General features: G+C 41.0%; 1 protein-coding gene across 5 annotated transcripts in view; it reads right to left on the minus strand.

Annotated features, from left to right (window-relative positions):
• The window catches only part of LOC148428601 (phosphatidylinositol-binding clathrin assembly protein), a 41,240-nt gene that overhangs the window by 24,620 nt on the left and 2,609 nt on the right, over positions 1-14,011 (minus strand). For all 5 annotated transcript variants that reach the window (XM_088416568.1, XM_088416555.1, XM_088416577.1 and 2 more), the window contains exon 2: positions 4,943-5,085. In XM_088416568.1, coding sequence (XP_088272694.1) covers positions 4,943-5,085 — 143 coding nt within the window. The remainder of the gene's footprint in view (positions 1-4,942; positions 5,086-14,011) is intronic.

Below are 14,011 nucleotides of genomic sequence, written 5' to 3' on the forward strand. Positions count from 1 at the left end.
TTGCAGAATCTATGTTCTTGAGTTACTGAATAAATTACACCTAACGATACCACTACAAATGTAGTTCTGAAGTGTAATAATTAAGAATCATTATTGTTCATGATTAATATTATTGCTCTGGTTACCGGTACTTGGCAGAACAACCAATTCACGGGAAGTACTGAATGACCGAAAAAAAAGTTAACTCCTCCCTCAACATTACTTCACAGAGTCAAACTATTTCACCTTGTCCATGTTCAGATCATTTTATTTACTATTCAGTATTGTGATGATCTGTAAAAAAGTTGTCAGGATTGTGTCCTTCCATCCATCACTTTCGGTAGCAAAACAACAGTTTTTGATCTGGGACAAAGTGGGCTCCTCATGTCAACAATAGCACTTCCCTCGCATCCACAAAGGGAAAGCGGAGGATTCTGCTGACATAAGCAATCTCGCCCGTGTCCCTCATCAGTCCCCTCTCACGTCCCCAATGACTGGCGCTCATCTCCTCCTCTGCACTATGCACGCTTTTGTTGACAATGCACCTTGCCACCATCATCACATTTAATTCTCAGCCTCGGCCGTACCAATAAAGTCCTGAAGGAGGCTGAATTCATAAAACATCATCGTCATATCATGTTCTGTCTTGTGCTATGGGGCTCTTTGAAAGCGGGAGAAAAACTTTAAAATGGCGAGTGTTATTGAAAAGTCAATTCTTAGTGGTGAATTTTCAGTCTAAAAGGTCATGGCTGCAGAGGATAAATTTGAGACGAAAAGATTGACTCTTTGCTACAAAAGCCAAAATGAGAACCAAAGAAATCCCCTACAGAAACAATGAGTTAAAAAAAATACAAGAAATACTATGAATCTTAATTCCACCATTCCAATGATCAAATCTTAGCTCCCATGCATCTATATTAGTATCATACCGTCGAGCCTGTTGCTTTGAGAGACAGACTTCCCTCGAGAGAAAGAAAGCAGAACATGGGCTGGAACTGAGGGAGTGGAAACGAGCTCTCACAGTCATTGTTTGGGGCTTCCTGCTGGGCTGTTTTTGATCCTTTTTTTGCTCTATCGCACAAAGCCACAAGCTTATGGGGATAGACAAGGAGCCTCCACTCAGTCTTGCCCAATTATACTCACAATAGAATTTGCTTTTATGTAGAATGAATCATTGCCATTATTAGGATAGGATGACAATTTGCACATTTTCACATAGGTACGTACTCACTTTTGCTGCCAACGGTTTGGACGAGGATTCTTAAATGAAGATACGTCCAGTCGTCTACCCCTTTGGGTACATAAACACAATTCACCCCTTTGGGTACATAAACACAATTCAAGGGGATTTACTGTAACTGGATTTTGGCAGATATCACCAACTAACGCTTCTTAATGCCGCGACAAGCACAGTGCATCCTCTTTTCGAATTAAGAACAGATTCAATGAGACATGAAGCAACTTAATACTAAAATGTGACTCCTTTACGACTCCTTTGTGTGCCTTCATTTTGTTAGCTTTTACAGGTATGTGCATCAAAAGTAGGGCTGAAACGAGTCCGAGTAATTCGAGTAACTCGGTTGAAAAAAGCTCCAACCATTTTTCGTGCCCTAAACCATTAGTGTACATGTGAAAAAAAAAAAAATCAAACCAATCGCAGCAACAATTCTTAATGCTCTGCATGACAGTAAAACTAGGCGGCCAGAAACTTCAAAATAAGCCTTCGTTTACCATATTAACTACAGTATGGACACGGATGCCTTGGTTCCCTTTTATTTTGAAGTTGTTCCCGGCACCGTGTCAAAGTGTCACAGTTTGACTGCTCTTTCTACTGCAACTGTTGCTCCTGACACCCAATACAAATAACACAACATTGTCGTAAGATTACGTTAAATCGCTAGCTAAGAAACAACGTAATTATGCCGTTATCGACATACAGCCTGTTATCCGTATTTATGCCTTGGCTCAGTTATAGGTGCATCTAAGCTTAAATTAAATGCTAGCTAGTAGCGCTCTAGCGGGCCATATAGGCTGGCATGATAGACGTACATGACTGCAAGCTTTTGATGCTTACAGCCTGACACAGTTGCCGTTCCTACAGATCACATTTTAACAAACCGTGCTGAAATGTGGTGCTTCAGACAGCAAATTTATCTCATTCACCAAAACGTTTGAGAAGAAATTTGTCTAAAATCTAATGTTTTGAGAGTAGTACTGTGCTCGTAAGCATTCTTTAAGTTAAAAATAAGCAAAGCATCATTCCCTCAATGTCGTCGCTTCAATCTTGAAATCAAATATTAGGTGAGTCACATAAGGGCTGCCCACAACAACATCAGGTTTTCACTTCAAATGACCAAGTTGCGTAGCACGTTCTTTACAGATTGCCAAGCCAGAATTATATGCTCTATTGACCCCAATTTTGTGGTTTCTAATTTTACGGCCAGATTTCTTTCAGCTGTGACGAAAATGGATGGTCTGGCCATGGGGGAGAGGGACACCTGGCCGCTGAGCTGGCGTCAGCACAAATGTTCCGACAAGCCTGATGAATGCAGGCCGATCAGTACAAACCTCGACCGGTGTGCAACGTACTCCGATTTGTTTGTGCTTTTGCAATTACTGTGTATAATCTATTTAAATGTACATAAAACTTCAGTCAATCGCCCCCATCCTAGAATGTAGGACACTGCGTAGTTGCATGCATTTTGGTCAGTGAGCCAATACGCTGTACAAGTTCATACACCTGTATCCTTTGCATGGAATTTCAAATGCGGATGTTTTAAAATGTGACATCTGTGCACTAGTTAGTATTTTTTTTTTTTTTTTGTACTATTCGTGTGCATGCTGGCCAGAGACTTCATGCTAAACTATATTAGAAACAGGTAGGCTGAAATACATTTCTGAATTGCATGAAGGAAGTATTGTTCATTAAAGTTAAATACAAATAAACACTGCTCGACGAATGGACTGCACTGTATTAAAAAGAAGTTTAAGTCTGATAACATAAATTATGCACATTTTGAGCATTTAATTCAGTGATGTTGAAAATCACTGCACAAGGTGAGACTACTTATCTTAGTCAAACAAATTGAATTTCACTTAGGGCCGCAACAGAAAAACATCTTATTGGTTCAATGAATGACTTTCACCAAGTCAAACATGGTTGGATGTGAACAACCTTAACATCGACATCAAAAACTTTCATTTGGCAACAACAAGCTAGATATCACAGCTCATTTTGGGACGACAGTAAAAAAAAAATTAAAAAAAAAAAAAAATCCTTGCAGCTCCACTGACCTACTTAGCTGCATTTCGGCTCAACAAAAATGTCGCACGACTTTGCACAGCTTGTGCAAACATTTAACACAGCCATGTGATGAACTGTTGCCTCTAGATGGTATTTATAGTCTTGACTTAAGCCACGGCCTAATTATTGAGAGAGCCCCATTTTTGGAACGGGGCCACCCGATTAAAGGTAACTTTATTGATGGAGAAATCAAAATCATGACATTCTAAAACAGAAGAAAATCTCACACTAAGTTCTTCCTCTTTTTAGAGAAGGTTGACACAATAACTGACAAAAGACATGCATTGCTCATTATCAACACAAAAGGTCTGGAAGAAAATAGGGAAACACCAAATCTCTGTTAACAAACATAAAAAAGGGTGTGTGTGTGTGTGTGTGTGTGTTAAAACACACACATAGTGTGTTTCTAGTGTGTGTAAAAATTTCCCATATTGTGCAATAGCTTCTGTACTTTGCTTGCACTACATATTCTCCTGAGATCCAGCCTTTTCAACTGTGTCCACTGGTGTCCATTTTGTCTCAGCGAGACAGCAGAGTTAATATAATTCCACACAAACACACAAGACATCATTGGAAAGGTCAGGATGTCCTCGAATGAGCACACTAAGACTTTGTAGGGTGGTTCGAACGAGTCAAAAGATAACATGTCCACCACAGTGGACACAAATCGCTTAATTTTTAAATTCATTCATCTCGGGCATCTTTCCCTCTTTTTCAACACTCTTTTCAGTAGAATTCACATGACAAACATTTAAATAAATCAAGAGGTGTTTGAAAAATCACATTTCTAAAGATCCACCAGCTTTTCGAGCGTCAGCATTGTTTTGATACATGGGGCCATCTTTTTGCCATCGCAGGTGCGTTTTGCTCCAGCTTAATAAGCAAATCCGAAGATTTCATTCTTATTTTCAAAAGTGAAGTTGACATCATCCAACACCAAAGGCGGTAATAAGAGTTTCCACTGAGGTCATTTCACGTCAATGGTGTTCACAAAGGTAAAAACCCGCAAGATCCTCCTGAGAGTCCTCCTATTCATTTGCGTCCACGTTGTCTGAGCAAGACAGCGAGTTAATTGCATCCCTCACCAAACATATGAGATCATTGAAAAGGCCAGGATGTCCTCTACTGAGCATGGGAGAACTTAGTAGACTAGCTCCAATGAGTCAAAAGCTAGAGACCAAAAAACCAACGTCCGCACCACAGCGGACGCAAATGAATAGGCTGGGTCTCAGGAGGATACGGTATATTATCTGAAAGTTCGTATTGTCATACTTGTCTGAAACCACGACCACATTGTCTTTTAATTACATACTGTTGGTTCCGCACACAAAAGTAATTTTTATCTCCCAACAGCACGATCCCAAACATACCAAGCCTGCTTGGAATGCAATTCTCGGGCTCAAAGCATTTACATGTTAATCGTGTTTACAGAGTTTTTGACTTCCTGTGTAAAATTTACAGATTGACCCTGAGTCGCAAGGCAGCATTTGTGTGCATCTGTCGGCCTTCAATTTACCAACTGCTGCTGCTGACGTACTTCACATGAATAATGACAAGAACATGCCACTATGCTGTGTAGTGGAGCTATAAAGTAACAGAGTGATGGAGCCTTTGCCTACTGGCAAGTGTGCGTGCGTGCGTGCGTGTTATGTGTCCCACCTCATTGCCATACATCATGAGTTGGTGCGTGGTGATAAGGGCTTTAAAAACCACCACCCAGCTGGAGTTGGCAGTGCGCTCAAACAGCGTATCCGCCAGCTGGGGAATGTTCACGTTCATCTCATTGGTGCAGTGGATCAAATCTGCAACAAGACAAAAAGAGGTCATGAGAAAAGCGCTTTGATGGGGAACCCCGGCAAACTGTTTTGCGCGCGCAAAAATAGAGATGTTTTGAGGACTTGCTAAACATGAAATATCTGAAGGATTTAGGAAAATGAGCTTTTCACCTGGTCTATTTTTTTTTGCTTCGACACAAAACGTTTTGAGCAGCCAGTTCTCACACCTGCTAACGGCGGAAACAGCTTCTCATTAGACTACCCAAGGATGGTGGCGGCAGGGGGAATGTCCCGCTGGATACTTCATCATCGTAATGGTCCACATGCTTGCCCACGCAGCCTAATTCGGTGCAGCCCATCCTCCCCGTAGCCTTCACTCACTTAACACATAATCACACTGACTGCATAGTACCAGATGACAACTCTCCCACCTGCCTGGGCGGGCTATTTAGTGGATACAAATGAGCGTGGCATAACACAAAGGTGTATTGCAGCTGATTTAGAAGATTGAATGACAAATCAAGCAACTCAAGTGCTTCTTGTGTCACGTTGTTAGTAATTGTCCGTGAAAAATGGCTTGAGCACACAAAGGAAGAATGGCGGCTCGGAATTCAAATTCTCATTCCACGTTGGATCAATAATAAAAATGATCCAAGTACCTTGATATAAAAAAAGAGTAACATACAACGGTTTTATAAAAACCATAACAAAATATGTAGACAGCCAAGAAAAAGATACAAACACGAATGATCCACAGGACCTTGCATACGTGAAACGTGATTTTAACTAGGTCTCTGCAGGTATCATCAAATCTAATTGAATGCTTTTTGATGCAGGCACAAGGATGCAATGTTTTCTTTTCAAACCAAAAACAAATGAACTGGAACATGGATGAACTTATTGCCAACTTCTGCTGAACCTAACATGTGTTTTTATTCAGTAAGGAAAGGGCAAGATGGGCTTATTCGGTCTTGTGCGGATGCTTGTACAAGAGCAAGATCATGTAAAGAGGCTACATGCTCAGGCCGAGTGAAAAGCATTAAATGCTCCTGATCACAAAACTTAAAGCCAGAAAGTGCAATACCAAGTGCATGGAAAAGAACAGAAATGAACAGCGGGCAGAAAGAAAAGATGTGATTAAAAAAAAAAAAAAAAGAAGCCAGCACAGACTGCTGTTAGGTCGGTCGGTCGGAAGACGCATTCGAGATTGAATCGGGAAATCGGGAAAGTGATCTCATTCCTAACAAGTCACCTACTCTTGTGAGGTCCATTGTTATCGCTCATCTTTGACCTCCGTGGCCTTTGACTGAGACAATAGAACAGAGACTTCCTGGCACCAAGTGACACGTGTGTGTGTGTGTGTGTTCATTGGTCAACTATGTAGGTTCCTCTAGTCCCTCTGACTAGTGATGACCGATTCCAATTTTTCCAGACTCACCTCTTGAGTGGGCACCAATTGTGATACAAAGTACTGATAAAACTAGTACTTTTGCTACATAAGATTTATTGAAGACAGATCGGCGTATCGCAATACAGTTAATGGCCTTTTAAAAAGCTGAAAAAAATTGATGTCAAACGAGCAGACAATACTGTATCTGTATCGGCTGCTATCACAAGAACCAATACCATGAAATAGAACTGGAATCTGTACTTGCCCGTTTCTACATCTGATAATCAAGTATTAACCGAAATTGCTCAGTAACAGACTCAACTTTGTTCTTGTTTTATCGTCAAGTTCCCCCTAACAAGTGCAAAGCATTTTTGGATGAGGAAAAAAAATAAGGAGAAAAAAAATTATGGGCCATTGGTGTCTAAATTGAATTAACTCCAGAACTACATTTGGAGGTTATCTCTAGGAATATTTTATTAAGTAGTTCCAGAAGATAACTGTTATCTATATCTGTCATAGAAATTTCCGTCTTCTCTGCTGAAAAATGGAATCATTCTTGGATAAAACAAACTAAAAGCATACAACACTTTGCGAAGGAGTCACTATAACTTCAGGAATAATTTGCTTCATGTTTCTATTAACTTGCTCTTCATTTTAAAAGAAAACTGTACTGCTCCTGTTATGGTGTTGAACATTAAATTACATTTGTTGTAACCTGCAGAAAGCCTGTTGAAAACTCACAAACCCCCTTAAGAGCAAGGGCTACCCGAGATACATTTAAGAACCGCTAGGTAAGTCGAAACATATGGGTGCTATTATCTTTAAAAAAAAAAAAAAAAGTGTTGAAAATGGCTTGTTCTCTTTTGTGATGCAATGGTAAATGTGGAACAAACGTGGCCTTTTTTGGTGCGCCCCAAAAAGTGATGATTTCAGTCAGGGTGTGTTTTATTCAGCAACTCCAGAACATCGCCACTTGTTTTAATTGTCTCATCAGCTGAAAATTGTAGAGCATGTATAAAACTTAACAATATATTGTCAAATAAACTTGTAGCAGTAATTTACTTAATGTTCCAATTAATTTGCTCTTAATTTGAAAAAAAAATTCACTATCACTATTCCTGCCATTAAATTCTATTTGCTGATAGCTGCAGAAATCAAGATAGGCAAGCCACACACACTTTCTTGAAAGAAAGAAAAGTGGTTCTGTTGGAACAAAGTCCCTCCTTATATCATTCAAAAATGGTGCACGTAGATAGTTTGTTTCATTCAGTGTTAAATTGATTGTAAAATGACACGCTAACTCTTAGGAGAGCATGAACCATCACGTTTTTAGCGCAATGCCAACAAAAACCATTCACGACCGCTTCTCTTTAACCATCCATCAATCCATTTTCTAGAGCCGTCCATCCTCACAAGGGTCGCAGGCTTACTGGTGCCTATCCCAGCTGGCTTCGGGCAGTAGGCGGGGGACACCCTGAACTGATTGCAAGCCAATTACAGGGCACACAGAGACAAACAACCGTTTACGCACCCAATCACAAGTTAGTATTTCCAATACACCTGCCATGCATGTTTTTGGAGTGTGGGAGGGAACTGGAGTACCCAGAGAGAACTCAAGCGGGCATGGGGAGAACATGCAAACTCCACACAGAAATGGCCAGAGCGAGTTGGATTTGAACTCGGGCCCCTGAACTGTGAGACGGACGTGCTAACCACTGTTTCAGCGAGCTGCCTCTCTCTTAAACTAGAATTTACTCGACTGTACTTCCATCGTTGCTGTTTACTACTAAGCAGCTTGTGGTATCACACCCACTCCTTGCTGATTGGTTCTTGCTTGATCAGGTTTGCCCCACCTCAGAAATCTACTTGATGGCGACTGTGCCCAGACTGATTCGTTGGTTCCCAGGTTTATTTTTTTATTTTTTTTTAAATCTAACATACTCTAAAGTGTCTTTAAGTACTCTCTTTTGAGAACCGCTGAGTAAGTACACCAAGAGCACAATCTTCAAATAACCTTTAAAGTAGACTGGCAGTCAATAGACCTTGGTCAGAACAGAAGCTATACGCTCCCTTTTTCGTGTTCCAGTTCAGAGGTGCACAAAAAGACGGGGAGCCTCTATTTTCTAAAAATGTCTGCACCTCGTCTGGCACTTCATTCCCATTGCTTGGGTAGACTCAAGGCGGTGAGGAAGTGTGAAGAAGGGTGAGGCAACGTGGCCCTGTGCGAAGCTGACAAAAGCTACTGCAGTCTTTCTTGCAGACGGGGAGGCCCGCTTCCAAAACGCTTGAAAGACACTGACAGATTTTGCGCCGCATCAAATTGCGTCTATCATCGCTCATGTTTGAGGAGCGGAAAGCCTCTCCCTTTCACAGAAAGGAACAACAGACGATAGGTGTTACAAAGGTGGCGGATATTGTAATCGGGTAGAAGGCAAGATGAGGGGAATCAACAAATTAACCGGAAAGAAGCAGCGAGGGAAGCGAGGCAGTGTCACCAGAAGTTTGCCTATTAATAGATTAGTTTTAATTCCGCCCCGCGGGGCTTGAAAAAAAGTGACTTCTCGCAGAAATAAATACAGACTCCCTCTTGCGTCTGAGTACGTCTCGATATGATCAAGCGGGGCCAACTGGGACTAACTGCAAAAGACAGAGTGCGTCACAACATCCTGCCAGCTCCATGCACACAGGTGGAGTACGGCACACCAAAAAAGCGGCACAACCCGGCCAAGGCTTCCCGAGAGAACATGACTATAAATACACCCCGCTCCACATAATACACAACCACTGAACGTTCGCAACCATGCACATGCAGCAAGACATGCGCGAGTGCAGTTACGTATGATAAAATGTTTTTGTCTTTTTATAAAACACCATGAGCATTTCTTTCAGAGGGAAAAAAATGCCTTTGCCAAACACGCTCGCCCTGGATAAAAGAAAGCGTTACTCACTGAAGTTGATGTTTACAAAAAAGCAACCAAAAAAAAAAAAACACCCCATTATAAATGGCCTTATATTTCTGGAAAGGAAAACAGCTTACGATACATAGTCAGGTTTTTTTCTTCTTGAAAAAAATGCAAATAAGTTATTAAAGTCTTTTTTTAAACATCTTCCATACGTGCATTTCTTAAAGGAGCAAAAAAATAAGCTTACAATAAATGGGTTTTAATTGAGATTTATTTTTTATCCGTCTATTTCCTGCAGACGCTGGCGACATCAAGAGACAGAAGTTATTTCTGATTGGACAGTAGTTTTGGCGAAACTACTGCTGCTACTACTTGTAAATACTACACTTGTAAATGTATAAAACCGCACTATGCGGATTCGTGTAGCGGCAACTTGTTTTTTATAGACAAAAATATATTGACAGATTTTTTATTTTTTTTTATGTGGGCTTACTGTGTAGACAAGGCCTTAGTAATCAGGTTTTTTTTTTTCCTAACACCTAACAATACTTGATTGTTTGAAAGACACCTTACCAATTATTTTTTTAAAGAAAAAAATGCCTTCCTATATACGGTACTTGCTGCACCACTCCCTGAAAAAAATACTTTCTACACAACGCATTTTGGGGGAGGGGGCACAACTTACTATACACACACGCACGCACGCACAAGCACACACTCATAGGGTTTAAAAACGACTAATATTTTTTTTCTTCTTGGGAAAAAAAGCCTTCATAGACATGCTGTTTTAGAAAAAAAAAAACACAAAAATAGGAGTTACTATTCTGTAACTGTAATTCTGTCGGTTTTCACTCGGCAATCCAAATTCTTCTACTTCCAGTTGAGTGAAACTGGCATGCAGTCCAAAGTGAGCACTAAAACTCCTTTGCGGCCTGGGAGTCTAAACTGGGCCTATCTTGAGTCAGCAGCCAGGGAGGGGCGACCCCTGTCCGGTTTGGATAGCGTTCGATTCACCTCACCTCAAGTAGCAAGCAAGCCCAAGAGGTGCGGCTGCAAGCCTATTGCAGACGCGATATGGACGGACAAAACAATAGGACAGTGAATTCTCATGATATTACAGTGCATTTGACATACTGTACCTATGCCTGTGAGTCATGTTGTATCCAGTTTTATTTTGACCAATGCTGATTTTTGGCAAGTAAAAATAAATATTAATTGAACGATTCATTTTTTAAAATATACTAAGTAAAATATTTGCTTTTCTCCGATGTGTTTTGATGGGTGTCAAATATAGGGGTATTTCCTTTTCTCATGAGCCAGTGTGGTATTTATTCCCCGTGAACAGCAGGGGCCAACTTTAAATATATTGTTATAAAATAACCTAAACATTGCATGTAAAAATTAAGAATTGCTTTGTTTAGAATGACACATCCACACAGAATGAGCTTATCAAGACATTTCATTAAATATATTTAAGGATACAAGGTTATGGTATGGATTTATGTGCCATAAATATTGACACCGGTGTTACTTATGTACAAATGATGTAGATGGCGACACACATAAAGATAAAATGTTTAAAGGGTCGATGCTTGAAGGGGCATAATTGGACGATTTAATTGGCAAGCTAATTAATCGATCGAGCCTTCAACATTGCGTTTGCTTTGGTTGAACCTTTTCAAACATGAAATGTACAATTTTAATCCATTACTTGTTCTTTTCATTAAAACACACCTCGCCTCGTATTTGAAGACATACACAAGCGAGCCGCTGATAAGAGGTAAAGAACTGAGTCATTTTAAAATTGTGTTTTGCGAAGTTTGAATGCGTTCGAGAGGGGTCAAATTATTTGAAAAACGCTTTGTCATGATACACTCTACACACGATGTGTGAAATCTCTCATTTCGAGAGCTGGCAAGTTTGCCTTTGAAGACGCGCGCATTAATGACGTTGCGGTCAACAATGCGGATGATTGCGGTTGCGATGGCCATTCAGGTTTCCTTGCCAACTTGGTCCATTTAACGGCAGCCAGCTGCCTACGTTGCTGCCATGACAACAGAGTGCTGGTGGAGGGGAAACCAGCCTTGACTTGAGACGTCACAATTCTTCTGTAACCGCCGTGAGATGGCAAAACAACTGTGTAAAACAACCATTGACTCAGAAGACGGCGAGGCCCGATGACAATGAAATGAAAATGAGGAAAGAAACCAAAGTACCTGGGGAAAAGGCACAAGGGCACAGGGAGAACATGCAAACTCCACAAACGAGGACCAGAGACGGAATCGAACACACGACCTACATATGAGGCAAATGTACAAACCAGTCATACATATAAATTTAAAAAAAGATGGCATGCAACATTTAACGACAGTGTTTCAATAGGTTGCTTCATGTTCCCTCTAATTTGCTCTTAATTCGAAAGAAAAATGTACTGTTCCCGTTATAGAGTACATTAGATTTTCCAATTCGCTATTAATGCAGGCGCTGCATTCGACTTTATGACGCCTGAGTCTCGGCTGCCATTTTGTCTCTAGTAGCCCGCCAGCGTAGAATGCCTGTTTGAGCGCCGTAATTTTCTTGATATCCTTGCCATTTTTTAACACTCGTTTTTCATAAATTGGCCCCAAAAAAGATAGCAGAATCTTCTAGCAATGACGGTCCAGCCAAAAAGAAATCCAATGGACACTTAAGATAATATCATCAATGGGTCGGAGAACGGCGAGATGCCGACGTGTGTTTGGATGGTTATTTAGACGTTTAGGGACATTAAAGGGTTAATTCCGACTGACACGTTAATCTGGATTACATCACCAGTGAGGGAACGCAACTCGTTCGTAAACTAAGGACTGCTCGTAATCAGTGTCGGCCCTGGAACAAAAATATCGGTCGAGCTCCACGCTCGATACCTTTTGAATGGCACCAGAGGTTACAATGAAACATGAACTGAACAAAACATGGTGGTTCTGTCCATTTTTTCTCACGGCTATTTATAGGGGTAGTATTTTGAGCTAGATCGAGTGAGGTAAATGTCCACTGAAGGCCAAAGTAGCAAAAACACGGGGGGCTACTAGTTAATCGAGGTGGCCATAGCAAGCTGTGACGGGAAGTGGCTTTCAAATTGTTCCTCTTTTCACGAGTGCTGCATGAATGTCACACTTGGTTCTGGCTGCCCATGTTGAAAGGCCTCTGGCGGGGACGCAAATATGCCAGTGAGCTCATTCCCAGCTTGCTGTCAGACACATTTTTTAGCCCAGGGAAGAAAAGTTGCACGTTGGCCTCTGTGAATGGAAGGTCGCCACCACACAAAGCTTTTTGATTTCTTTTCTGAGGCGTCCAATGCAAGCAGATGCGACGTGTGAGTCCACCTCTTAGTTTCGTTTCCTCTAACCGCATCGGACTTTTCAGGAAAACCACATCCTGCCACTAGTTCCTTAAATGCTCCAGCGATGTGCTAACCCCCCTCAGGTGCCGCCTACGAGGCTCCGCAATACTTGCCGGGGGTCAGCCGCGGCATCACGCGGCGCTCAAGGTGTTTATCGTCATTGTAACCCGTTTCCACCGCCACAAGTACCACCATCGAGGAGGTGCTAGTTTACGCCCGCGCGGACCGGTTGCATTGATGACCTCAATCTGACATTTTTTTTTTTCTAATCTTGCCGGATGCTTCTCGCTTGGCGTGACCGGCAATGCAGTTGACACGGAGGTTGTCGCACTCGCACAGAAATCAATAGCGGACAATTATTAAGCTGAACGTGGCTGTTTGGCTGCAAAGGTCAGGATAGGACTTCCACTTCACACTGCAACACTTCTTATTTCTCTACAGTACATGTACTATTTTCCAAACATGGACTCCAAGAAGTAGTCCTACTCTGATATTGGAGTCATTTGAACGTTTTTGTGGCAATAAAAAAAAAAAAAAACAATGGAGCATTGTTTGATGTCTACAGTCCTTAATTGCTGCGCGTCAAACTCCAGGCCGCAATGGCTTGTGTTCTCCATGTTTTCCAAGTTTCTTTTTGCAACACACCTGATTCAAATGATTAGAATCATTAGGAAGCTCCTGTACAGCTTGCCGATGAGTTAGTCATTGTAATCAGGAGTGCTGTAAAGAGAAACTTGGAAAACATGGAGAACACATGACATGGGCTCACGTGGACTGGAATTTGAAACTTTTATGCCTTAAAGCTATGCTTCTCAATTATATTTTGCAGAGAACTCCCCGAATATAAACATTATTATCTATAGAAATTGTTGAGTATACCTAAACCTGTATCCTTTTACACAATAACAAAAGGAAACAGCAATAAAAATCAACTTTCAACAAATGTTAACTACTTTTTTACGCTGTTTATACATTACACGTTAGTCTAAAACAGAAAAAGAAGAATCAAGCGCATCACAGTGCCTGAGATAATACAAAAAAAAATCATGGCAATCCTTATTACAGTACAATTACACTTCACATAGTAAAAACAAGTCTTTTTCCTGGGGTCATCCGCGCCCCCATTGGCATCACTTCATGCCTGCCCAACTATTTAAGAAGGACAGTCTTAAAAGTGTTAAAGTAAATGTGAAGTTGTCATTTGTTATGTTTTGATTTTTCTTTTGTTTTATATGACAAGTGGTCACAAACTGAGATGATTTTCATTGGAAAAAGATT

This window comes from Hippichthys cyanospilos, chromosome 1 (genome assembly GCF_059441005.1).
Source record: "Hippichthys cyanospilos isolate Australia breed blue-spotted pipefish chromosome 1, RoL_Hcya_1.0, whole genome shotgun sequence".
Taxonomy (NCBI): Eukaryota; Metazoa; Chordata; class Actinopteri; order Syngnathiformes; family Syngnathidae; genus Hippichthys; species Hippichthys cyanospilos.